Consider the following 27,355-nt stretch of genomic DNA (forward strand, 5'->3'; position numbering starts at 1 on the left):
TCAAAATTCTCTTGTTATTTGGTTCATATTGTCCAGATCTCTTCCATGTAAAGCGTCAAGTCAAAGGCCCACCAGGAACGCCCTTTGCTCAAAAGCTAGAGTTAGGTTGGGCTATCCTAGGAACAGTGTGCCTCCATTGCAAGAGGGTACCACTTACAATAAAAACCTTTGCTGCAAGCTTCACAGACAGTGCCAGACCCACTCAACTAGAAGACTGTTTAGACCACATCAGCATATGTCATCTGGAGCAGCAAAACAAATACAAGGTATTTCAGACAACCCTTGCTGACAACCAACTAGCTCTATATATAGAGGACAGACAATTCCTCAACATCACGGATCAGCGCTGCCAGCAAAACGATCAAGGTAATTGAGTTGCTCCATTACCTTTTATAGAGCCTAGGCAGAAATTGCCAAACAACTGGGAGCTCACACTACAGTGTTTGAAAACAGTTCAATGCTTTATGAGCAAAAGACCTCAACTGAAAACAGACATCATCAACTTCATAGGAAACATGTTAGCTGTTTTGCCTGGCCACCCAGGAATGAAGTAATTAATCAAACACACACACAGAGACTTCCCAGGTGGCGTCAAGCTGAAGCGACGTGTAGAATAGAAGCTCCTGGTTTACACTCGAGATTTTTCGCTGAAAACCACATAATCGGGGACAGTTCTCCCTGGAGAAGAGAACTAGAGTAAGGGGAAGTGTGATCCCCCACTGCGATCCCCCACTGCGGATGACGAAATCCCTGTATTTGGGCGAAAAAAAGAGCCAGGTTTTATCTCCAGCCCAAAGGCTTGGTGCATTGAGCTGACATCTGGAAAGCAAAAAGAAGGAGCAGCGGCATCAGCGGATCTTATCAAATTACTACGAGTCTATGGAGAGGGGTGGCATACAAATTTGATTAATAAATAAATTTGATTTTGATTAATACTATAATCTACTTACCCGTAAGAATTTCAGAGGGGAAAAAAAGTTGGGAGGAAAAAAAAAATAATAGACTCTCCTACTTCTTAAATAGCGGCGATCAAAGAGAGCGGAGCAGTCCAAAAGTGCAAAGAAAGTAAAAGGAAGTTGTTGATGGTGGGCGGAAGTGAATAGCGGTCGATGGAAGATTGGTGAAGACGGATTAAATGGATTAAAATGACATTGAGGCAATTGCTGAGAGCGGTGGTCGAACGTGTGCTCACGTGTCCGTGGGAAAACTGGAGATTGGAGTTCGGTCTGGAGATCAGCAATGAGAGATCGAGGCTGGAAAAGTTGGAGATCAGAGGGAAACTGGAGAGCAATCGGCGGCGAGTGGGCCTGACATGTTTGCTGTCTTTTCCGTGTTGGTGAGATCATGGTGAGATCGAGATTGAGATTAACGTCAGTGATCAGAGATTGGAAATGGGAGGCTGGAAAGCTTGGAGGTTTGGGAAATTTTGAGAGAAATTGAGAAGTTTGGGCGAGGAGAATGTGAGTGTGTGTGCACATGACAGAAGGACTGGAGATGCCGTTCTTCTATGAGAGAGACCTTCGGAGACTGAAACTGAAACTCTTGTTGTAATTAAGAGAATTTACTTCCTCTGTCTGGAGACTCATTTATCTAAACTATACTGAATTATTAAACATCAGAAACTAGTTGAAGAGAAACCAACGAACTCCACAAATTTATAATCTAATTCTAAGCGTAATTGTATAATTTAACTATAATAGTTTAATAATTTAATAATTTAATTTAATAGTTTAATAATTTAATAATTTAATTCTGATCCCTGCTATTTCCCTAAGTGATTGTTGTCCTCTACACCTTCTTCTCTCCTTCCTTTCTTTTTCTTTTCTTTGCCCCTCCCTTCCTTCTTTGCCCCTCCCTTGCTTTTCTCCCTTTTATCGTTATATGTCTCTCTTTATTTCTTGGTTTACTTCTTATTTAATACCTACGTGATTTCTCCCTCCTGGGATTTGATCTTGGGGGAAAAATTAATTGATTGATTAAGATAGTAATATAGTGAATATAATTTTCAAACTTTTAAACTTTAAATTATATAGTGTATAAAATTGTATAGTATACATCAATTTAGTCACAGTAAGAGATATTTAACACAGTCAATATACTTAATAAAAATTTATAAAATATTATAGAATAACTAAGTTTATATTAATAAGTTAATACTCTTACTATTTAATAACTATATATTGCAACATTCTATTTTAATATTATTCTTAAAGCAAATGAAATAGACATTATATTTATTGTTCTTATAGAAATATCAACTTAATGAATTATCACTGAATTAATACTATACTTTCTGATAAATTGATACATTTAATATATCTATTGATTTAATCAAGATAGATATATAATCTTCTTTAGTAATTACTGATTAATAGCTGATATGTTTAGAAGTGTGATAAGTGTGATAAGATTGTCTGATTGATTTTTCAAAGTAAGAGTATTATCCCTTCCGTTAAATAATTGGTATTGCTGACTATAGTACTTGTGCACTAGCTTTAACACAAATATAGGAAAAATCTGAGAACATCTAGAGAGAATCCTGAATATGTCAACAAATTTTTCTAAACATCAGAAGAAATCTACACCTAGAACCCCTTCTACATCTAACATGAAACCAAATATAGAAATGGCGACAATAGAAAAAACCTCTCTCCAATCAATACAGGCTTCATTAGATCTAATTCAAGAACTTATGGTGTAAAGCCAGGAATCTGCTTCAACAACACAAGAAACAATAAAACAAAACCATGAAGAAACAAACAAGAACTTTGAAAAAATGTCAGGGAAAATTGAAGATTTAGAGACACGAATGGAGAATATACAAGAAATCATTATAAACCACGAACAAAGAATAAAAAGAATGGAAACTAATATAGTAAGAACAGAAGACAAAAAACGAAAGCAGAGGGAAGACTGAGAGCTGCCAACAAAGAGCTGGAGGTCTTGATTGCAGTATAGGAGATGGAGAAGTCCGTGCATTTCCTGCGCTTCTAGAACATTCATGAGAATGCAGAAGAAGATCTATTTAACAAAATAGCAGAACTAATAAGCGAAAACACACAAATTGAAGAAGAGGAGGTGAGAAACCATATTGATGAGACATACAGGATCCAGACCAACTACGCTAAAAACCACAGACTACCAAGAGAAGTGCATGTACGATTTACAAAGAAATCCATAAGAGATGAAATTTACAAAACAACAAGAAATGAGAAAGTAATGTACCAGGGGAAAGAAATAATTGTTCTCAAACAGATACATAAAAGAATAAGAGAAAAAAGAAGAGATTACCACTATTTAATGGCCAAACATGAGAAGGGAAATACCATTTCGAAGGTTAATCCCGGAAGGACTTTTGGAAAGGGAGGAAAATCAAAATAGACTCATTAGAAAAAGCTGATTACTTCATTAGACAACATTTAGAAAAAGATGGAGATAGTAATTCAGACACAGACCATCAGACGCGGGAAGAAGAAACAGAGGAGAAAAGAACATGAAGAGAACAGGAAAGGGGGGAGACACAAAAGGAGGAAAGAATTGTAACAAGAGGGGCGGCAAAGCGACAGTAGAAGAGGAAGGAGAGGGGAGGAGAGGGAGGGAGGGGAGGGGAGGGGAGGGAGGGAAGGAGAGGAAAGAGGGGGGAAAGGAAAAAGAAAAGAAAAAAATATGGTGAAAACATTAAAATTATTTTCGGTAAATATTAACGGATTGAATTCACCTATAAAAAGAAAACTGACAATGACCAAATTATTAAAACAAAATGCAGATATATTATGCCTACAAGAAGTACATATAAGAAATCAAGACTCTAAATTTTTAGAAAATAAAAAATTAGGTAAATTATTTACAACACTAACAGATTCAAAAAAAGGGGCATAGCTGTATACATTAGGGAAAAACTACAATGTGAAAAAATCTATGTGGATAAGGAGGGAAGAATATTAACCATAAAAATAAGAATAGGAACTAAAGAAATAGTCCTAATGGTAATATACGCTACAAACTCAAATCAAAAAGAATTTTATAAAAAAAATAGAAGAACATGTAATACAGGTAGGAGGGAAAAGCATATGTATTATTGGAGATTTCAATGAGGTACATAATATCCAAAAAGACTATAAAACATTTTTTTTAAAAACCAAAGAAAGGAAAACCTTAACAACAGAATTTTTTGAGATGGTGAGAAAACATAGACTCTCAGATTTATGGAGGGAAAGACATATCCAAGATTTGGAATATGTCCTTTTACTCGCCACTCCAAAAGTTATGGTCAAGGATAGACATGATTTGGGCAGGTAAAGAAATAGGAAAAATTACTGAAGAAATTGAAATAGGACCAAATATATGGGCGGACCACCACCCAATAATACTAAAAATAAAAGAACAAAAAAAAAGAATATTATAGATGGGCTTTAAATCAAACATTGACTAAAGAACAAAACTATATTAATTATATTAAACAAGAACTCAAATTATTCTTTCAGGACAATTGGAATAATAATACCACAATGCAAAACATCTGGGACACTACAAAAGCATATGCAAGAGGGCTAACAATAGCATATTCAGCTAAAGCGAAGAAATCTAAAGATAAAAAATTGAATGATTATAAAAATAAAACACCTAGAAATAGAAATACAAAAAGACCTACAAAATGAGAAATTAAGAGAAGAAAAGGATAAACTAAAACATAATATCAATTTATTAATACAAGACAAAATTGCTGGTAAAATCAGGATAGCCAAACAAAATCAAATTGAAAACACAAATAAAACAGGCATACAAATTAAAAGAAGAAGAATGATATATACAAAGATTAGAAGACGAAAATGGAGATAGTCATTACACAATGGAAGTGAAAAAGAAAATTGTGGTTAAATATTACACAGAACTATACCAAAAAGAGGAGATAAAAGAACAATTAAATACATATTTAGAAAAAGCAAAATTAGAAGAGATATCAGAACTAGACAGAACAATACTAAATAAGAAAATAACGTTAATGGAATTGGAAAACGCAATACTGAAACAAAAAAACAACAAAACACCAGGCCCTGATGGTATACCAGGTGAAAAGAAGAATTAAAAGAAACACTAGGGGAAATATTATTAATTATATTTAATGAAATCTTAGAACAGGGAATAACACCGAAATTTTGGACAGAAGTGTTAGTAAGTTTAATACCAAAGGACACCTCAAGAAACAAAATATACAAAATTACAGACCAATATCATTGCTTAACGTAGACTATAAGATCTTTATGTCAATTATGGCACACAGAATAAAACCAGTTTTGAATAAGTGAATAAACACAAATCAAAATGGATTTCTCCCAGGAAGATATATAAGAAATGATATAAGAACGATAGTGGACGTATTAGAATTTTATGAGGCACACTCCGAGAAACAAATGGCGCTTATATTCTTAGACGCACAGAAAGCATTTGACAATTTGAGATGATCTTACCAAAATTTCTTTATTTAGTTCAAATGATACAATTTCCAAATTCATATGGGAAGGGAAGAAACCGAGAATAAAGCTTATATGGTTTGCAGGATAAAACTAAACAAGATGGATTTGGACTCCCAGATTTTGAAAGTTACTATCAAACAACAATACTGCTTTGGATAAAAGATTGGATAGAGGTTAAAAACCAAAGATTATTGGCTTTAGAGGGACATGATATTCTACAAGGGTGGCAGGGTTTCCTATGGAATGAGAAAAATAATATTCCAACATATTTTAAAAACCATATAATCAGAGATTCTTTATCGACAACATGGACAAAGATTAAGAGAGAACACTATATTAAACTACCAAGATGGTATTCCAGCATGGAAGCACTTACACCTCCAAACATTCTTCAGATCAAAAAATAGTCAACTATAATCATATATTAGATGAGAGAGGTAATATCAAAACAAGACAACAATTAGAAAAACAAAACATTATTATTGATTGGTGGCCATACACACAAATTCAGGTAAAATGGCAAAAAGATAAAAAGAATAACAGAATTCAGGAAAAGGATACTATATTAGATAAATTGATATTAGGCCAAGAAAAAAACTTTATAACTAGATTATACAGTTTCTTAATTGACTATAAAATAGAAACAGAAATAGTTAAAGGAAACATGATAAACTGGGCAAAAAATGTAGGACATATCATATATTTAGAGCAATGGGAATTAATGTGGAAAAATTACAAAATAACAAAATCTGTTTCATATAAAGAAAATATGCAAAAAATGGCACCTAGCACCAGCTAGAATAGCAAAAATGTATCCAAATTTGAAACCAAATTTTTGGAGGTGTAGAAATATAAATGGAACATTTTTTCACATAAGGTGGATATGCCCCAAAATAAAAGAAATATGGAAAAAAGTTAAAATATGGATCTTTGAAATGACTACAATTAAATTGACATTAAAACCAGAAACTTTTCTTCTAGGCATAATAAACCAGAAACTTAAAAAAGACTATTATTATTTAATACAACATAGTATCACAGCAATTAGAATCATGATAGCTCAAAACTGGAAAAAAGAGGAAATACCATCAGAAAGAGAAATGATAAAACAAAATTATGACTGTGCAGAAATGGATAGATTAACCCAAAAACTTAAGGATAAGGAAGAATCAAAATACTATGAAATCTGGAAGAAATTCTACGATTGGGTCGATATAAGAAAAGATAATAGTGGTAAATAAATCGGATGTTCTCAGAATCAATCCAATAAATAAAATCAAGATCAAATTAATCTGACTTTAGATTAACCGAATTATAGAACAAACATTTGGTAACCGCTGATGCCATAGGCTGTATAATGAAATTAAAAAAGAAGAACTGTGTGACTAACAGTTCATTTGGGAGGGAGGGGGAAGTACTGGCAGCTCTGTAGATAATATTTCTTAACAACTACCAGCCAATCTCCAACCTTCCCTCTATGCAGAAGGTTGTCGAGAAGGTGGTGGTGCTCCAGTTCCAGTGGTCCTTGGAAGAAGGCGATTATCTAGGCCCTCAGCAGTCAGGATTCAGGCCCAGCTACAGCACGGAAACTGCTTTGGTCGCGTTGATGGATGATCTCTGGCGGGCCCGGGACAGCGGTTTATCCTCTGTCCTGGTGCTTCTCCACCTCTCAGTGGCTTTCGATACCATCGACCATGGTATCCTTCTGCGCCGACTGGAGGGGTTGGGAGTGGGAGGCACTGTTCTTCAGTGGTTCTCCTCCTACCTCTCCGGTCGGTCGCAGTTGGTGTTAGTGGGGGGTCAGAGGTCGACCTCTAGGCTTCTCCCTTGTGGGGTGCCTCAGGGGTCGGTCCTCTCCTGTCTGCTATTTAATATCTACATGAAACCGCTGGGGGAGATCATCCAAGGGCATGGGGTGAGGTATCATCAGTATGTAGATGATACCCAGTTGTACATCTCCACCCCATGTTCAGTCAATGAAGCACTGGAAGTGATGTGCTGGTGACTGGAGGCTGTTGGGGTCTGGATGGGTGTCAACAGACTCAAATTCAACCCTAATAAGACGGAGTGGCTGTGGGTTTTGCCTCCCAGGGACAATTCTATCTGTCCATCCATTACCCTGGGGGGGGAGTCATTGACCCCCTCAAAGAGGGTCCATAACTTGGGCATCCTCCTCGATCCACAGCTCACATTAGAGAAACATCTTTCAGCTGTGGCGAGGGGGCATTTGCCCAGGTTCACCTGGTGCACCAGTTGCAGCCCTATCTGGACCGGGAGTCACTGCTCAGAGTCACTCATGCCCTCATCACCTCGAGGCTCGACTACTGTAATGCTCTCTACATGGGGCTACCTTTGAAAAGTGTTCGCAAACTCCAGATCATGCAGAATGCAGCTGCGAGAGCAATCATGGGCTTCCCCAAATATGCCCTTGTTACTCCAACACTCCGCAGTCTGCATTGGTTGCCGATCTGTTTCCGGTCACAATTCAAAGTGTTGGTTATGACCTATAAAGCCCTTCATGGCACCGGACCAGATTATCTCCGGGACCGCCTTCTGCCGCACGAATCCCAGCGACCAGTTAGGTCCCACAGAGTGGGCCTTCTCTGGGTCCCGTCAACTAAACAATGTCGTTTGGCGGGACCCAGGGGAAGAGCCTTCTCTGTGGTGGCCCCGGCCCTCTGGAACCAGCTCCCCCCAGAGATTAGAATTGCCCCCACACTCCTTGCCTTTCGTAAGCTCCTTAAAACCTACCTCTGCCGTCAGGCATGGGGGAACTGAGATATTCCTTCCCCCTAGGCCTTATAATTTATGCATGGTATGTTTGCGTGTATGTTTGGTTTTATTATAAGGGTTTTTTTAGTTGTTTTAGTATTGGATTGTTACATGTTGTTTTTATCATTGTTGTTAGCCGCCCCGAGTCTATGGAGAGGGGCGGCATACAAATCCAATTTTAAAAAAATAATAATAATAATAATAATAATAACAATAATGTAAGTACAACATCTCAACAAATAATAATTATAATGTAAAAAGATATAATATGTACGATATTATATGTCTGCCTTTTAATCTTTGTATAATATAAATATTTTTTTAAAAAAACAAACAAACACACACAGGCAGGCTTGTAAAAATAAAGCACAGGATTGTTCTTTATATTCAGAAAACTGCAAACCACGGAGTTTCAGAGCAATGTTAGTTTCAGAGTTCAATGGGTCAAAATTAATTACTCCAGTCAGTGCAGAAGTCTTTCAGGTTTATGTCAGCCAGAAATAACTCACAACTTAAATGTCAGAATGTCCAGAAATCCACAGCAAACACGAAACCACAATTCAGCAAACTTTCTTCAAAACTGAACAATAGACTCCCACACAGCCCTCTGCAACCTTCCCCTTTTTCAAGGTTGCACTAGCATCATTAATTCTTATCACCTGTGACCTAATTTCTGTTTCTGTGTTTGTGCAGCTGCTCTTGTCTTCCCAGCATTCTCTGGACCCGAACATTAAGAATAGGATTGTTCATTAACTCCTCCCCTTCTGATTCAGATGAGACTCTGGCTGGAGATCTGACTGATGCCATTCTCCTCTCTGTCTCTCCAGTCCTTTCCTGCTCCATTCCCCTCCCTGCCTCTCCTCCTGGTTCACTGTCTGATTCGTCTTCCAGCCAGATGGGTCTTCTGTGAACAGACAGCTCCCACTCCTCTGTGTCAAAATCAGCAGCCAAAACAGCTGGTCTTAAGCCAACCACAACATTAGCGAGGGGTCATGCAGAGAAAGCACCTCCAATGCAACAACAGAAGGAATACCGGTAATTGTCATTTTGGGGGGTTTACCACCCACAAAAAACTAATCAAGTCAGAGTAATACTTGACTTCAGTACTTCTTTTCAAGGAACATTTCTCATCAAAGTCCTGCTGACAGGACCAGACTTATTCAACAACCTAATTGGTATTCTATTGCATTGTAGGCAAGAGGCAGTGGCCTTCACTACAGACATAGAACAGATGTTTTATTCGTTTCTGGTTCAAGAGAACTACAGGGACTTTCTCAGATTTTTGTGGTTGGAAGACCCAGAGACCCAACAGAGCTCCAAGAGTATAGAATGCAAGTCCATGTACAGTGGTACCTCTACTTAAGAATTTAATTTGTTCTGGGATCTGGTTTTTATGTAGAAAAGTTTGTAAGTAGAAGCAATTTTCCCATAGGAATCAATGTAAAAGCAAATATTGTATGCAAATCCATTAACAAAGAAATAAAAGCTTGGAATTTGGGTGGGAGGAGGAGGAGGAAGAAGAGGAGGAGGAAGACAGTTGTTGCTGAAGGAAGAAGGTAAGGTGAGGGGAATCAAAAAAATCCAAAACTTTAAGGCTTAAAAAAAAAGAGTGACTCTGAGGCAGTGAGGAGCAGCACATGCCTCCCATACACCCAGCACGAGGTTGTCTCCCATACACTGCACCAGAGAGAGAAACCCATGTGGGTGAGAGGGGGGAACCTCCCACTCCTTTGACCGAAAGACAGTTGTTGTTGTTGCTGCTGCTGCTGCTACTTGTTTCCTCTCCCTTCCCATGCTGAAGGGCTCCCCTCTCCTCTCTCTCTCTCTCTCTCGCTTTGTAGCCGGCACCTTTCCTTCACTGTGGTGACTCCTCGGTTTGGATGAAGCCAAGTTGATCCGGATGGGGCGAAGCCCCCTCTTTTGCCTTTCTGCGTCCAGACACTCTGGGAAGCAACCTCATGCTAGGTATATTGGAGGCAGCGTGAGGGAGTTACCACAGCAAAGTGGTTAATTCCTTCTCCAAACACCCAGAGAAAGGGAAATGCTTCGTTCACTTTGGACTGCCAAAGCCTCCTTAAGCACCACTGAAAGGCTCCTCTGGCAGCCCAAAAAAGCCCAAAATGTCCGGGATTAAAGGGGGAATGGCAGGAAACTGGCTGGGCCTTCGTGCCATTCTCAAATTTCCTGGGAAATTTTTCTGGGCTCGGGTTCTTAAGTACAAAATGGTTCTTGAGAAAAGGCAAAAAAATCTTGAACACCCGGTTCTTATCTAAAGTTCTTAAGTAGAGGCATTCTTAAGTAGAAGTACCACTGTATTTGGCAACAGCCCTTCGCCAGCAATTGCCAACTATAGTCTGAAAAAGACTGCCAGATTTTTGGAGACTCAATATGACCCTCAAATAAGTCAGTTTGTTTGTAAAGATTTTTATGTTGATGACAGTTTAAAGTCTGTACCCACACCACAAGAAGCCATCAGTCTGCTGAAACAGACTCAAAGGATGTTGGCAACTGTAAACATAATGCTTGCACAAAATCGTGTCCAATAGCGACAATGATTTGCAAGTATTTCCTGAAAAGGACAGAGCCTGGATGTGCGGGCCTTAGATTTTGAATCAGAACAATCTTATATTCAGAGAAGTTTAAGTCTGTGTTGGGACACTGCCTTTAAGGTATCATCGTCAGAGAAAATATTCACTAGGAGAGGAGTACTCTCAGCCATCAACAGCTTATTTGACCCATTGGGGTTTGCCACTCCAGTGGTTCTTCAGGGCAAACTCTTATTGAGAGACATTACAAAAGATGGGATGACCTATTGTCTCCAAGTCTAGAACAAAAATGGAAGTCTAGAACAAAAATGGAAGATTTGGAAAGAGATGTTGCCAATTCTAGAAACAGTTATCATGCCCCGACGGTACACCTTAATTTTCCCTATTCAGAAGCACAGAGTGAGTTACACATATTTTCAGATGCATCAGAGAAAGCCACAGCTGCTGTGGCCTATCTCAGAACTGTAGTAGGAACAGACATATATTTATGATTTGTTTTGGGAAAATCAAGGCTGTTGCCAACAAATAGGCACACCATCCCATCTTTGGAACTTTGTGCCACAACATTAGCCATACAGATATTTGGTCTGATTCTAAGAGAATTTGATTTGGACTTCCAGAAAGTTGTCCTCTACACAGATAGCAGAGTAGTTCTAGGTTATATTCACAATTCTCATCATTGCTTCTATTTTTATGTTAGTAACTGTGTTGATTACATTCACCAGTTCTCCCAGAAATTAGGTGCCCAATTCAGTCATTCCACTCTATTAGGCTGCTGTGCTATCAGTCCCCTCTAACATAAAGATCCTACAGGAGAAAGGCAGTATGGACAAACGTGGGTTCTGGCAGGGTGACAGCTGTGAATCATGAAACACAAAGCTTTTGCTGTGTCCCAGCATAACAGATATAGTGCCCTTGCTGAGCTTAATAGGGACACTAAAGTGACGGGTCAAGGTAGTTGTGATAATAATAAATAAGCAGGGGCTCATGGTCCAAGGTGAAGAACTTACTTTGGAAAGGGGAAAGTGTGAATCATGTATTACACATCAGTTACGCAAAAATAGCAAGGTTTCCAAAAGGAGAAGCCACCTTTTGGTTGATGATTCAATTGTAAAGGATGTAAATTTAGGAAAGAATATGGAGGTTTTCAAAGAGGTCAGATGTCCGCCAGTTGTTACTGTCAGCAGATAAAAGAGGAGTATTCTTACAATAGTAAATAATGCCAGTGAGGACTGGGATGTTGATACTATTATACTTCTTGGCACAAATGATCTGTCCCCAAAAGATGTACTTTCTGTGGAGAATAACTTCCAGAACCTGGGGTATGAACTTGTAGTTGTAGGCTTATCTTTACAGAGATTTGACCTGGCATTTAGGACAATTAATCCATGGAACAGCTTGCCTCCAGAAATTGTGACTGCTCCAACACTGGAAGTTTTTAAGAAGATGATGGATAATCATTTGTCTGAAGTGATATAGGGTTTCCTGCCTAAGCAGGGGGTTGGACTAGAAATATCTCCAAGATTCCTTCCAACTCTATTATTCTGTTCTGTTCTGACACTTTCATTTTTGCCTTTTTTGTTCTGTTCTGTTCTGTTAAGAATTGTGATGGCTGCCTCACCAATTCCTGGAACCTCTTATTGTTCCCATCTACAAACAGTAAATAGGGCATCTCTTTCCAAGTCCTTCTATCGTTGTTAAAACATTCTCTCAATGAGATTCCCTTCTACAAATTCTGTCTTTTGCTTTCACTGCTGATTTATTTATTTGACTTTTATGCCGCCCAATCCTGAAGGACTCACTTTTCTCGCTTCCTCAATCAGAGTCGGGCAGTCACGCCTTCAGACTGGTTCCCTTGTTCTCAGGGGGATTGCCTTCCTTCCACAGATGCACCAGAAACTCCCCTTCAAATCGCATGTCCCTCCAAGCGGCAACTGCCTTTTCGGCTACCAAAAAACCACGAAAAGCAGAAATAAATCCCCGGAAACTCCAGAAGGTGCCCTGCACCAACATGATGTCAAAGTGGAAGTCCTCCAAAGGAAACCAAGAAAGTCCTCTTGAAACAGGCAACTTTGAGACAACCATGATCCGGATGATTGAAAAATCCCCACAAACAAAAGACTTGCGTGTTTAGTGAACTGATAAAGCACCCAGGAGAAGAAATCATTAGATCCATTTGCACAACCTAAAAATATCAGCTGGTTTCACTCACCCAAAATATCCTAAGGTAATCACCCAGATTTAAGAAAAAAATCACATGCCCTCAGAAAGGCAGTTAAAAAATCAGACAGAATGCCAAGCTTATATCTGCCTCTCAGCCATTTCTTCTATGGCTATAGCCAGGGGTGGGTTCTACATACCTTTGCCAACAGTTCACATTGTGATGTTTTGTGCTCTTCCCCTCATGCGATTTCACTTTTGTACATGCTCAGAAGCAGGATTCAGCCTGAAACACAGCTGAGGAGCTGATCAGCTGGGCTTCAGGTGAAGAAATAAAGGTCAGTATTAACCCATGAGTAGGCTGGAGGGCTTTTTCCCAAGCAGAGGACAAGGAGAAGCCATCCAAACACCGAACAATTTGTTGAAAATTCTGAAAAAACGATGGCAGCGTGCATGGACTAGCACCAACAGAATTGGATCCGTGACACCATTGTTACATCATCACCAGATCACAAACGGTTTGGGCGATCTGGTCTAAACTGGGAGGAACCCACCCCTGGCTATAGCTATACCAACTGTTCTATAAATAGCTGTTCAAGTCCCAGGAATAAAAGTACCTTAAAAATTCTAGAAGGGTGGGGACTCCGGAAAAGCTCAGCTATAGACAGAAACTCTGGGCTGCCAAGAACCATTAAGGCTGTTAGAGGCAGCTCTGAAAACACTTGAAGCAGTAGGCTAAAATTAAGATAAGAATTATGCTAGAAATAAAGAAACATTAGAATCTTTTCTTCCTGCGTTTCTTGCAGGATTAGCCTTATAAAGTGGGAAGCAATTTCTTGTAGCAACTGGTTCTCTGAAATGTTCAGAAAAATAACAACAGGCAGGAACCTACTACTGTATTATATTATTTAATCTGAAGTTTGCCAACAAAATTATAAGGACTACTCAGAACATCTTTAAACCTTTTTTGTTCATAGCAATCACTGAAGGAAAATGCCCCACTTTAAATTTCAGTGCTTTTAAGAATATTCCACCCAGAAGCTTATATGGTTTGATATTACATAAACAAGAGATCCTATTTATTTTTAAAGAATGAGTTTATATAGTGAAGACATTCTGAAACTATATAGTGGTCTTAGACCAAGGTTATAATTACATTTAGCAACATGAGGGCAGCAAAAAGGGAAAAATTTAATTAATGAGGCCTTTTTATTGCGGGTTTTATAGTTTTAGATATTATATTTGACTTCTTTTTATTGTTTCTGTATTTATTTGTATTTATATTATTATTGTAAACTGCCCTAAGTCCTTCAGGATTGGGTGGCAAGTCAAATTAATAAATAATAAATAAATAATAAAACATGATTATTGGTGTTCTAGTCCATTAAATTTACTGTGCATTATTTCTTAAAGTACTGTATTGCTCATGCCATCTCCCATGCTATCTCTTTATTGTCAGGAAGGCTTTGCTACAAACCTGGAGGTTTAGCCTATAATTTTATTTCATTTTTACACCCAGAGAGAAAAAAGATTTTAAATTGCTTAAGTCATATCGAAGGCTACATAAGTAATGCAAATATTTTTGCAAATCCGCTCACCTTGATCTAGTTATCCTTTTCTCCTTCCAACAGTTGCTGATATCTACAGCTATCTAGATTTTTACATAATGGGTCTAATTAATTTACATAATGGGTCTGATTAATTGAGCATGATCATATTTCTTTATGTAAACAAACATGGCTCAGTTAAAAAATCAGAATAGAAAAAGTATTGCCACTTTTGAATGTTAGCACTGGAGAAGATTTCTAAAAATATCACAGATAACCAATAGAATAAAAAAATAAGTAATCAAATCAATCAAATTTCTCCTTAGATTTCTCCTTAGACGCTCCTTAGATTTCTCCTTAGACGCACAGATTTCTCCTTAGACGCACAAATGATCATGCTCAATTAATCAGACCCGTTATGTAAAAATCTAGATAGCTATAGATATCAACAACTGTTGGAAGGAGAAAAGGATAACTAGATCAAGGTGAGCGGATTTGATTACAGCAGCAATGTGTGAAATATTGGAAGACCTGAAGGAGGAATTTGGGAACAATTCTTTCTGGAGAACACCTAGGCAATCACTAAAAATTAACACAGATTTGATGGCAAATAATAAAAAAATCAAAATAAGTTTCAGCAGTTTATGTACCTTTTTAGTTTTAATAGTTAAAAATTCAGACAGACCATATTTAAAAATATAAGCTAAATGATAATAAGCAATCGTGTTGTAGTATTTAACCAACAGGTTTGCAAGTTCTGTACTACTGTTGTAACGTATTATTGTTTTGAATCTCACAACATTTGGCTGGAAAAGATCTATATAATTATCAGAACATGGACACCAGAAAGACATAGGCTGAAGACTCAGATAGTCTTATTCAGATCTTTTACAGAGAATAATTTTATAAGGTTCACAGATGTCTGAATTCATATAACTTCCATGAGACTATGATAGTAATAAAAATGCCATCTGAAAGCCTTCCACCTGCATTTGATTTTTGTCCTCCAAAAGAATGCACGGAACATTTGAATAGAATAGAATAGAATAGAATTTTTATTGGCCAAGTGTGATTGGACACACAAAGAATTTGTCTTGGTGCATATATTCTTAGTGTAAATAAAAGAAAAGTTATGTTTGCCAAAATCATAAGGTACAACACTTAATGTTAGTCTGGATACAAATAAGAATAGAATAGAATTTTATTGGCCAAGTGTGATTGGACACACAAGGAATTTGTCTTGGTGCATATGCTCTCAGAGTACATAAAAGAAAAAGATACATTTGTCAAGAATCATGTGGTAAAACACTTAATGATTGTTATAGGGGTCAAATAAGCAATGAAGAAATAATATTAATACAAATCTTAGGATACAAGCAACAAGTTACAGTCATACAGTCAACGTGGGAGGAAATGGGTGATAAGAATGATGAGAAAAACTAGTAGAATAGAAGTGCAGATTTAGTAGAAAGTCTGACAGTGTTGAGAGAATTATTTGTTTAGTAGAGTGGTGGCGTTCAGGAAAAAACTGTTCTTGTGTCTAGTTGTCTTGGTGTGCAGTGCTCTGTAATGATGTTTTGAGGGTAGGAGTTGAAACAGTTTGTGTCCAGGATGTGAGGGGTCAGTAAATATTTTCCCTGCCCTTTTTTTGACTCGTGCAGTATACAGGTCCTCAAGGGAAGGCAGGTTGGTAGCAATTGTTTTTTCTGCAGTTCTGATTGTCCTCTGAAGTCTGTGTCGGTCCTGTTGGGTTGCAGCACCAAACCAGACAGTTATAGAGGTGCAGATGACAGACTCAATTATTCCTCTGTAGAACTGTATCAGCAGCTCCTTGGGCAGTTGGAGCTTCCTGAACTGGCGCAGAAAGAACATTCTTTGTTGTGCTTTTTTGATGATGTTTTTGATGTTAGGTGACCATTTTAAGTCTTGAGATATGGTAGAAGCTAGAAATTTGAAGGTCTCTACTATTGATACTGTGTTGTCTAGTATTGTGAGAGGTGGAAGGGTTTCTCCTAACGTCTACCATCATTTCTACAGCTTTGAGTGTGTTCAGTTCTAGATTGTTCTGGTCACACCACAAGGATAGTTGTTCAACTTCCCATCTGTATGCAGATTCATCATTGTCTCGAATAACTCCGATCACTGTTGTATCATCTGTAAACTTCAGCAGTTTAACAGATGGATCATTTGAGATGCAGTCATTAGTGTATAGAAGGAAGAGAAGTAGTGTGTGCTAATTGTACATGTATCTGATATGATTTTTCCTATCTTTACCTGCTGCTTCCTGTCTGTTAGGAAGCTTGTGATCCACTTACAAGTGTGTTCAGGTATTGCTAACTGATTGAGTTTGGTTAAGAGAATGTCCGGTATGATGGCATTGAATGCTGAACTGAAGTCTACAAAGACGACCCTTGGAGATTCAAGATGTTGAAGGATGTAGTGTAGAGCCATATTTACAGCAGCATCTATTGATCTATTTGCTCGGTATGCAAATTGCAGGGGGTCTAATAGTGGATCTGTGATGGTTTTCAAGTGAAACATCACTAGCCTTTCAAAGGTTTTCATAACTACAGATATTAGAGCAACTGGTCTGTAGTCATTCAGTTCCTTGATGGAGGGCTTCTTCGGCACTGGGATGATAGTCGAGTGTTTGAAGCAGGAAGGAACATAGCACAACTCTAGTCAATTGTTGAAGATTTGGGTGAAGATGGGGCCAATTGGTCAGCACAGTATTTTAAGCAAGAAGGAGTTATCTTGTCTGGGCCTGGTGCTTTTCCAGGCTTCTGTCTGTGAAATAGATCTTTCACTTCCTTTTCTGTGATCACTAGGGATTGTAAACCCAATGGGATGTGTTCAGTTGTAGAAGATTTAGCTGTTGTTGGTGTGTCTGTGTTGGTGTGTATGGGATGGAGGTTGTGCAGATAAGTGGTTGTGGTTTCTTTTCAAACCTGCAGTAGAACACATTCAGGTCATCTGCCAATTGCTGGTCTCCTTCAACTTAGGTGGTTTGCTGTAACCAGTGATGTTTTTGAGAGTAAAATAATAAAACAGAATAGCACTTAAGACTTATATACCACTTCACATAGGCTTTATATCCCTGTTTAGGCAGTTTACAGCAGTTTACAGAGTCAGCATATTGCCCCCAACAATCTAACTTCTCATTTTACTGATCTCAAAAGATAGCAGTTTGAGTCAATCGTGAGCCTGCGAGACTCACACAGGCAAATTTCAGGCAGCTGGCAATCAGCAGAAATAGCCTGCAGTACTGTTTAAGTACTGTATATCTTATTCTGTTTTAATTAGGCAGAATAAACAATTAAAGTTAAATGTATCTATTTACATTGATTTCTTAATTTGAGTCAGTGGGATTTTAATAATCTTGAATATTTGTCCTAATTGGAAAGAAAGGTTTAACTTTTTGCAATGAACAATTTTTAAAATTATTTTAGATGTTTGGTAAAGCTCTAAGCTCCACTTGCTTTTTTGGTTTAAACATAAAATTTAAAAATTATTTTACAATTTTATAAGTTACTTAGTATTTTTGCCTAGAATCTAGTCTTGATCCCAGTCTGCAGAAGCATAGAAACATAGAAGATTGACGGCAGAAAAGACCTCACGGTCCATCTAGTCTGCCCTTATACTATTTCTTGTATTTTATCTTAGGATGGATATATGTTTATCCCAGGCATATTTAAATTCAATTACTGTGGATTTACTGATTATGTCTGCTGGAAGTTTGTTCCAAGCATCTACTACTCTTTCAGTAAAATAATATTTTCTCACATTACTTCTAATCTTTCCCCCAACTAACCTCAGATTGTGGCCCCTTGTTCTTGTGTTCACTTTCCTATTGAAAACACTTCCCTCCTGAACCTTATTTAATCCTTTAACATATTTAAATGTTTCGATCATGTCCCTCCTTTCCCTTCTGTCCTCCAGACTAAACAGATTGAGTTCAATAAGTTTTTCCTGATAAGTTTTATGCTTCAGACCTTCCACCATTTTTGTAGCCCGTCTTTGGACCCGTTCAATTTTATCAATATCTTTTTGTAGATGAGGTCTCCAGAACTGAACGCAGTATTCCAAATGTGGTCTCACCAGCGCTCTATACAGCAGGATCACTGTCTCCCTCTTCCTGCTTGTTATACCTCTAGCTATGCAGCCAAGCATTCTACTTGCTTTCCCTACTGCCTGACTGCACTGTTCACCCATTTTGAGACTGTCAGAAATCACTACCCCTAAATCCTTCTCTTCTGAAGTTTTTGCTAGCACAGAACTGCCAATACAATACTCAGATTGAGGATTCCTTTTGCCCAAGTGCATTATTTTACATTTGGAAACATTAAACTGCAGTTTCCATTGCTTTGACCAAACGCCTCCAGGAATATCAACCCTATTGCACACTTTAGAGTCATCGGAAAATATGCAAACCTTCCCTTATGTCACTCACAAAGATATTAAAAAGAATAGGACCCAGAACAGACCCTTGTGCCACACCACTTGTAACCAGGCTCTGTTTAGAATACTTGTCATTAACAACAACCCTCTGATATCTATGCTTCAGCCAACTGCAAATCCACTGAACTATCCAGGGAGTAAGTCCAATCTTCACTAATTTATCTATTAGCTCTTTATGTGGAACCGTATCAAAGGCTTTGCTGAAGTCCAGATAGGCAATATCCACGGCACCACCTTCATCCAACACCTTTGTGACATAGTCAAAGAAATCAATGAGAATAGTGTTAAGGGCCATTTGAAATGAACTTGTTTTGTTTGGAACACTACTGTATATTTTATCCATTGACATTTACTTTTGCACTCTGTGACTAACCTTGGGCAAGTGCATTTTTGTTGGCACACAATAAATAAAAACTGCCTGCCTACACATTGATTAAACTTTGATCAGATGCACTGAACAAAAGAACATTTTATACATTTTATATAATCATTTTTAATATACAGACATAATATTACAGTATATATTATATCTCTTCAGTTTTATAGAAAGACAAGTTCAGCCTTTCTGAGTAAATATATTGTGTATTTCTTCTTTGAGTTATTGTCTACTAAGGAATGGAATTATGAACATATATGCTTTTTGGGGGTTTTTTTTGCCTATTATATTTTGGCCCAAAAACTTACCGCCGATTGAGTTGCTCCATTTGTTGGATTGATCCAGATCTGCATATTCCATCAGGCGTAGCTGCAGCTGTAGGCTGTTGCCAAGTTGTGGTTCGATTTACATGATCCACATAAAATACTCTTCCATGACTGTCTATCCGAGCTTCCCAGTCTTACATTTTTTGGGGAAAGTTAGGGTGGGAGACAAAAACAAATTAATTTTAATTGGAATATCCAAAATATAGATATGGGAAATCTATCCTATTCATGTCACATTTGCCCTAAAATCTATAAAATTATGCAAACATATTTCCATAAATCAAAAGAAAAAGTATATCAATCTATTAAGCAAATTTTCTATTAAAAAACATTACAATCAGTGTACGAGCTGATGTATTAATCTTATTATATAAGCCCTCTTGGTGAGATGCATGATGTATGAAAGCATGTATATGATTAATTTAATAAGTTAAATTAATCTTAAACATTTAAGATTGTTTACTACATTTCCAAATTGTATTTGTGCTCCCACCTTCTGACTCTTTAATTATTGTAATCTAAAGCAGGGTTCCCCAATCTTTTGGATCTCAGGGACCACCAAGGTAATAATTTTAAGTCCCGCAGACCACTAATATGATTTTTTTTAAAAAAAAGACAAATACATTTGTAAAATAATGGTCAGAGAACTTCCATTTTATTAATATAAAATGCACCTATTTAACATAACAAAATCGTAAATGCTTATTTAATCATAACAAAATCTTAAAAGGTTATTTAATTGTATCAAAATGATTAAAGATAGTGTAATTATTACAAAATAATTGAAACTTATTTGACTGTGGCTTGCTAATGTTGTTGGGAAAGTCAGTCCCATATTCCAGAGCTGCAGCTGCAGTCCCTTCCCTCCTTTCCTTTCCTTTCCCTTCCCTCTCCCTCTCCCTTCCCCTCCTTTTCTTTCCTCTTCTTCCTTTCCTTTTCTTATCTTTCCTTTCCTCTTCTCTCCCTTTCTTTCTTCTCCCTCCCTTTCCTCTCCTTTCCTCTTCCTTTCTTCTTCCTGGACTGGATTAATTGCTCTCGGCCATATCTGGTCTAGGGGCCAAGATTTCTCCATGGACCACCAAAGTTTCTCGCAGACCACCAGTGGTCCATGGACCACAGGTTGGTAACCTGTGATCTAAAGAAATCAATAAAGCCCCAAATAGGTCATTTGTAATACTGTAATTATATTATATGGGGCAGATTATTTTTTTAAGTTTTTTAAGTTTTAAGTTTGTTAAAAATTCTATTTCTCTTATTTGATGAATTGAGCAGCAGAGCTAAGCCGAAATGACACAACAGACTCCCCAACTTTCTGGGATAGCCTGTTGAACCATGGCTGAGTGGGGTCCCACAATGTGGACTGTCCTGGCTTGGAGAGTCAGGTGAGAGAGGGGAACATCTGGAGAACCGCAGGATATCGCAAAATCCTGCAGGAAGCCAGTGCCCTGACCATCAGTCAGCTGGAAGTAATCTATTACCTTAAGCTTCAAAAATGACAGAAGCTGAGAGGCTTATTAACATTCATGGTGCCATCTGGTGAGAGAATTGTTTTGGGATTTTAAAATCTGGACTTTGGAGAGAAGAGATATATTGAAGGTTTCTTAAAATTTGACTTGGAACTGTGTTTTGGTGAGGGAGAGACATGAAAACACCGGAACTTTGATTTCCGGTTCAGCAGCTGGGAAAGCTTTCTGTATTGCTGTCTTTCCTGAATGCTGCATTTAAAGAGTCAGAACGATATTTTAACAGTGTTTTTGTAAAGTGCTACAACTCTAAAGAAGCTGATATTTTAAAGAGAAAAGTATTACTGCTTGTTTTGGGCTGGATTTTCACATCTTTTATTGTTTTCTCTTTATATTTTTATGTTTATATTTAAAATACTTTACTTTGAAAGATTTTTTTGCTCTAAAAGGCTTTTCTTTTCTTATACTGCCATCTAGTGGCAAGAAGATGAAAGAAAAGTACAGACTGCAGCATGGGAAAGTGGCCTTGACATTTTGCTAGCGCCAGGTGCAGCTTGCTGATTCAGTGTGTTATTGCTACAAAGTGATAAACAGTTTTTTTTCCTTCTCTTTCGAAAAGTACATTAACTCTGCTTCTTGGTTTGAGGCTTCTGTATGATAATTCAGCTAAATGACCCTTTTTAGGGTTATACGTTATAATCCTATAATCAATATATTTTGCGTGTATATATATTTTAGATACTACAATTTTTTATACACAGCTACTTTTTTGATTATGATTTGAACCTTAATTTTATTTTATCTATAATTCAAGTTTATTTTTCTTAAAAAACTAATTAACTTTTATATTTAATTTTTAATTTTTTAATTTTTAAATCCTTATTTTTATTTTCTTAGGCCTTTTATTATACTTCACTTTTTCCATTTTTTATTATCTTATTATTTTTATCAGATTCTGATAGCTTTTTCCTGAGAATTGACTTTTATATTACTCTTTTTATCAGACCCCAATTTAAGTGTTGAGTCTGACTAGTTAATTTTTTTTTTGGGGGGGGGGGGGCTCGATCACTGGATTTTTCTATTCATTGGATTATTTTTGATTTTTTCAAAAAACTAGTTTTTGATTTTATCAGGTGTTTTTAACACCGGGTTTGTATACCCGCCCTTTGGATTATTACATTGTGTTTTTTCGATCAATGGATTTTTCTATCTATTCATTAAGTTATATTTGATTTTTTGGATTATTTTTAATTTTTTTGAAAATATTTTTTGATTTTATCGGATGTTTTCAACACCGGATTTGTATACCTACCATTTGGATTATTATCTGATTGGAATACTTCAGCCTAATTGGATTATAAAATGGCAGCAAAGAAACCATCTCATTCTACAAGCACTCCTCCACAGACATCAAGCATCACAGAGAAATTAGAATTCGCTGAAATTAAGAGTGCAATTCAAGCTTTAAGAGAAGAAGTAAAATTGAGTAGAAAAGGTGCTAATCAAAAATTCAATTTAGTTAAAGAAAATCTGAACCGAGTGATTAAAAATTTAAATTTTGTTAACGTTGAAATGAAAGGAATGAAGGAAATTATTGTTAAAAATGAGCAACAAATACAAACAGTCGAAGAAAAGGTGCAGACCCATGATACAAAGATAGAGGAATTGATGACAGAAGTGAAAAAACAAGAATTGCACTAATTCTTGAGGCAGACCGCACAGAATTTTATCTGCGTTTTCAGAACATTCCAGAAGATAAAGGTGAGAATCTTCAAGAGATTTTAGGTGATATTTTGGTAGAAACAATGGAAGAAGACAAAGAAAAAATAATGATGGATATTGATGAAGTTTTCAGAGTGAGCACTAGATACGCAGCCAGACACAATTTACCAAGAGAAGTTCACGCTAGATTTACTAAAAAGCGGCGTAGAACACAAACACTTCAAAAGCTGAGAACTGCAACTATCAAGTATAGAGAGAAGGAAATTATAGTCTTAAAGCAGGTCCCAAGGAAGATAAGAGATCTACGAAGAGAATACCAATTTTTAACAAGAAAGCTTCACCAAAGAGGAATCAATTTTAGATGGCTGCTCCCAGAGGGCATATTTTTGGTATGACAAGGTCAAAGGTATAGACTGGATTCAGTTAATAAAGCTGAACTGTTTTTTCATCAGAAGTTTGAACAGACTGAGGAAGGAGCGAAGGAGATGCAAGTAGTTGCGAGGGCAAAAGAACCAGCTCCCATAGAAGTCTTAAGTGAAGAATACTTACTAGGTGAGGCAGTGGGAGGAACAAATATCTCATCTTAAGACCAAGAAGCGATAACAAGTGTAGAACAACTTTTTCTGACTGATAGTAAGAAACAAAGAGAAAGGGTGATGATGAGAGCAGCAAAGGAGAGGCAAAAGCCTTAATATAGGAAAACAAATATAAATTTAAAATGGATGAAGAGCTTAAATGGATTTCAATAAACATTAAAGAATTATCCAGAATCGTAAGTCTGAATCTTGAGCTCAAACTGCAGATGCAATGCAAGAAATTTAAAAAAAATCATTCCACTGAATATTATCATTCCAATATAATTTTAAATCAAATTAAGAAAAAATAACACAATTTGTGTAGGAAGCTTTCAGTAAACATAAACCATTAAAGAAAAATATATATTCAGATACACAGAACAAAGAAATAAAGAGGTATAATAATGGGAACTAATTAATTAGTTCTTTATTCTCTTGTTAATAAACAATCCTAGATAATCCATGACCCACTGGGTCACTGTTTCAGAGATATTTCTTTACCTAAACAGAGAACAGAATAATCAATGATTATCATTATCAGCAACAACAACAAAACCCAACCCACTAACCAGTATGAACAGGAACTCTAATTTCCTGCTGCCATGACCATGGCTTACTGCTCAGTGGTAACCAATGATGGAAGCGGTTTACCTGGCCTCTGCAGGACTACACTGGGACAAATCTTTTTGAATCTTTGAGGGGTTATGTGCAGTGTTCCCTCTAATGTGCGCCATGTGCTGTAGCACACTAAAAAATGAAGCCTGGCATACGCTTTTCAAAGGCTGCCCAGAGAGGAGGGTGGCAGAGGGGCCCACATGCCACCGCCCACCGCCACCACCACCAGGTCTGTGCCGAGAGTGGCAAAGCGGCATTTCGTGCTTCCTCCCTCTTGCTACCTGTTCAATGGTGGTAGCAATGACTGTCTCTTATTCGTCTTTGCCGGTGGGGGGCAGCCCCCAGTGCGGCGGCAGGGGAGGAGGTGAAGCTGGCTGCCTGGGGAAGCGGCGCATTTGAAAAACATGCCGCTTCCTCAGCGGCAGCTCTGCGGGGCTTTAAAATGACATCAAGGCCTGCACCCAGGGAAGCGGCGTATTTTTCAAATGCGCCGCTTCCCCGGGCAGCCGGCTTTGCCTCCTCCTCTGCCATCTTTCCATCTCTCACAATACTAGACAACACAGTTTCAATAGTAGAGACCTTCAAATTTCTAAATTCTATCATATCTCACGACCTAAAATAGTCATCTAATATCAAAAACATCATCAAAAAAACACAACAAAGAATGTTCTTTCTGCACCAACTCAGGAAGCTCAAACTGTCCAAGGAGCTGCTGATACAGTACTACAGAGGAATCATTGAGTCTGTCGTCTGCACCTCTATGGTTCTGCAACCAAACAAGACCAGCACAGACTTCGGGGGATAATCAGAACTGCAGAAAAAACAATTGCTGCCAACCTGTCTTCCACTGAGGACCTGCATACTGCACAAGTCAAAAAGAGGTTGGTGAAAATACTGACCCCTCACATCCTAGACACAAACTGTTTCAACTCCTACCCTCAAAACGTTGCTACAGAGCACTGCACACCAAGACAACTAGACACAAGAACAGTTTTTTCCCAAACACCATCACTCTATTAAACAAATAATTCCCTCAACATTGTCAAACTTTTTACTAAGTCTGCACTTCTATTTCTACTAGTTTTTTCTCATCATTCCTATCATCCTTTTCCTCCCACTTAGGACTGTGACTGTAACTTGTTGCTTATATCCTAAGATTTTTATTAATATTTTTTCTTCGTTGCTTATTTGACCCCTAAGACAATCATTAAGTGTTGTACCACGTTTCTTGACAAATCTATATTTGAGAGCATATGCACCAAGACAAATTTCTTTTGTCTCCAATCACATTTGGCCAATAAAGAATTCTATTCTATTCTATTTCTATTCTATTCTATTCTATTCTATTCTTATAGATCAGAGTTTGCCCTCTAGTGGGCAACATTTATTAATGCAATTTAGGAAACTTAACCGGTAACTAAAGTGGCCATGTGGGGCAGGAGGAAGTAAACTGACAGCAAGGTAAGTTAGAACCAACCCCTGATGTAAGTATAGGAGATATTGATTTTTACCTTTTAGACGAGTTAAATTAAATCAGTGATTTTCAACCTTTTTTGAGCCGCGGCACATTTTTTACATTTACAAAAGCATGGAGCACATTGAGGGGGGTGGGCGGCTAAAAAAAGTTTGGACAAAAAAAATCTCTCTCTCTCTCTCTCTTCCTCCCTTTTGCTCTATTTCTTTCTCCCTCCCTCTTTCTCTCCCTTCCTCTTTTTTCTCTTTCTCCATCCCTCTTTCTTTCTCTCTTCCTTCTTTCCTCTTTTTTGCTTTCTTTCTCTCTCCATCCCTGCCTCCCTCTATGTCTTTCTCTCTCCCACCTTCCCTCCCTCCATCTCTTTCTCTCTCTCTCTCTTTCTTTCTTTCTCTCTTTCTCTCTCTCTCTTTCTCTCTCTCATGCTTTCTTTCTCTCTTGTTCTCTTTCTTTCTTTCTCTCTCTCTTGCTTTCTTTCTTTCTCTCTCTCGTTCTCTTGCTTTCTCTCTCTCTCTCTTGCTTTCTCTCTCTCTTGTTTTCTTTCTCTCCCTCTTGCTCTTTCTTTCTTTCTCTCTCTCTCTTTCTTTCTTTCTCTCTCTCTCTCTTGTTTTCTTTCTCTCTCTGAGCTTCGCGGCACACCTGACCATGTCTCACGGCACACTAGTATGCTGCGGCACACTGGTTGAAAAACACTGAATTAAATAACATAAAATGAATCTTACTTGGTGGGAGAGGCTCGTCAACAGTTGAATACTGATGGTGATCAGGTCTCAATGAAGGAAGTTGGTTGATTGGCTGAGAATTATGGAGCAAAGGACAATCACCTATGGATAAGAAGGTGCAGAAGTGCATAATCATTCAAAATCGCCACAAATCGATTGCACATATATGTGAAGACACATATGATATGAAGGTTTGGAAATGATAACGGTTGACAAACGTTTGGTGTATTAACAATCTATAAATATTTATATAGCAGACAGCAAAAGAAATACATATACCAGTCCAAAGAAAAGAAAGAGAAAATTGGACAGCTTTAGGGATTCTAATCAGCCAATCTATACTTGACAATTTCTGAATTTGGGGGCTTCTTAAGAGTATTATTTCCTTCTATAATCCAGGGTTAAATTCTCCCTTTATTATCTGAAATGGATTGCTTATTAACAGAGAAAATAGATAAGAACTCATGGGACTGAGAAAAAAAAGTTTACAAATAAGCAGAAATCTTGTGATCTTTCTTTTTGTGACTCAAAATGAAAGACACTTTCTTTTTGAGATTCTACTCAAAAAGAGGATAAATCAGCACCTAAAAACCAATAACTTATTGGATCCAAACAGCATGGCTTTACTGATGGATAATCATGTCAGATTAATCGCATTGATTTCTTTGACTATGTCACAAAGGTGTTGGATGAAGGTGGTGTCGTGGATATTGCCTATCTGGACTTCAGCAAAGCCTTTGATATGGTTCCCTATAAAGGGCTAATAGATAAATTAGTAAAGATTGGACTTAATCCCTGGATAGTTCAGTGGATTTGCAGCTGTCTGAAGCGTAGATATCAGAGGGTTGTTGGTAATGGCGAGTATTCTGAATGAGATTGGTTACAAGCGGTGTGCCACAAGGGTCTGTTCTGGGTTCTATTCTTAATATGTTTGTGAGTAACATAGGAGAAGGTTTGATAGGGAAGGTTTGCCTATTTGCCAATGACTCTAAAGTGTGCTGTAAAATATCAACTGTGTGCTGCTAAAGTGTGCTGTAAAGTATCAACTCTAAAGGGTTGATATTCCTGGAGGTGTCTGTAATATGGCAAATGATTTAGCTTTACTAGATAGGTGGCCAAAGCAACTTA

At 37.6% G+C, this 27,355-nt stretch overlaps 1 protein-coding gene across 2 annotated transcripts in view; it reads right to left on the reverse strand.

Moving 5' to 3' along the window:
• The window catches only part of HECW1 (HECT, C2 and WW domain containing E3 ubiquitin protein ligase 1), a 318,946-nt gene that overhangs the window by 157,602 nt on the left and 133,989 nt on the right, over positions 1-27,355 (reverse strand). The window contains exons 9-10 of one of the 2 annotated variants that reach the window (XM_070729541.1): positions 26,228-26,329; positions 19,642-19,792 (exon numbers count right to left, since the gene is read on the reverse strand). In XM_070729541.1, coding sequence (XP_070585642.1) covers positions 19,642-19,792; positions 26,228-26,329 — 253 coding nt within the window. The remainder of the gene's footprint in view (positions 1-19,641; positions 19,793-26,227; positions 26,330-27,355) is intronic. The other variant, XM_070729542.1, reaches the window with a different exon arrangement.

Source organism: Erythrolamprus reginae, chromosome Z (assembly GCF_031021105.1).
Source record: "Erythrolamprus reginae isolate rEryReg1 chromosome Z, rEryReg1.hap1, whole genome shotgun sequence".
In the NCBI taxonomy this organism is placed as follows: Eukaryota; Metazoa; Chordata; class Lepidosauria; order Squamata; family Dipsadidae; genus Erythrolamprus; species Erythrolamprus reginae.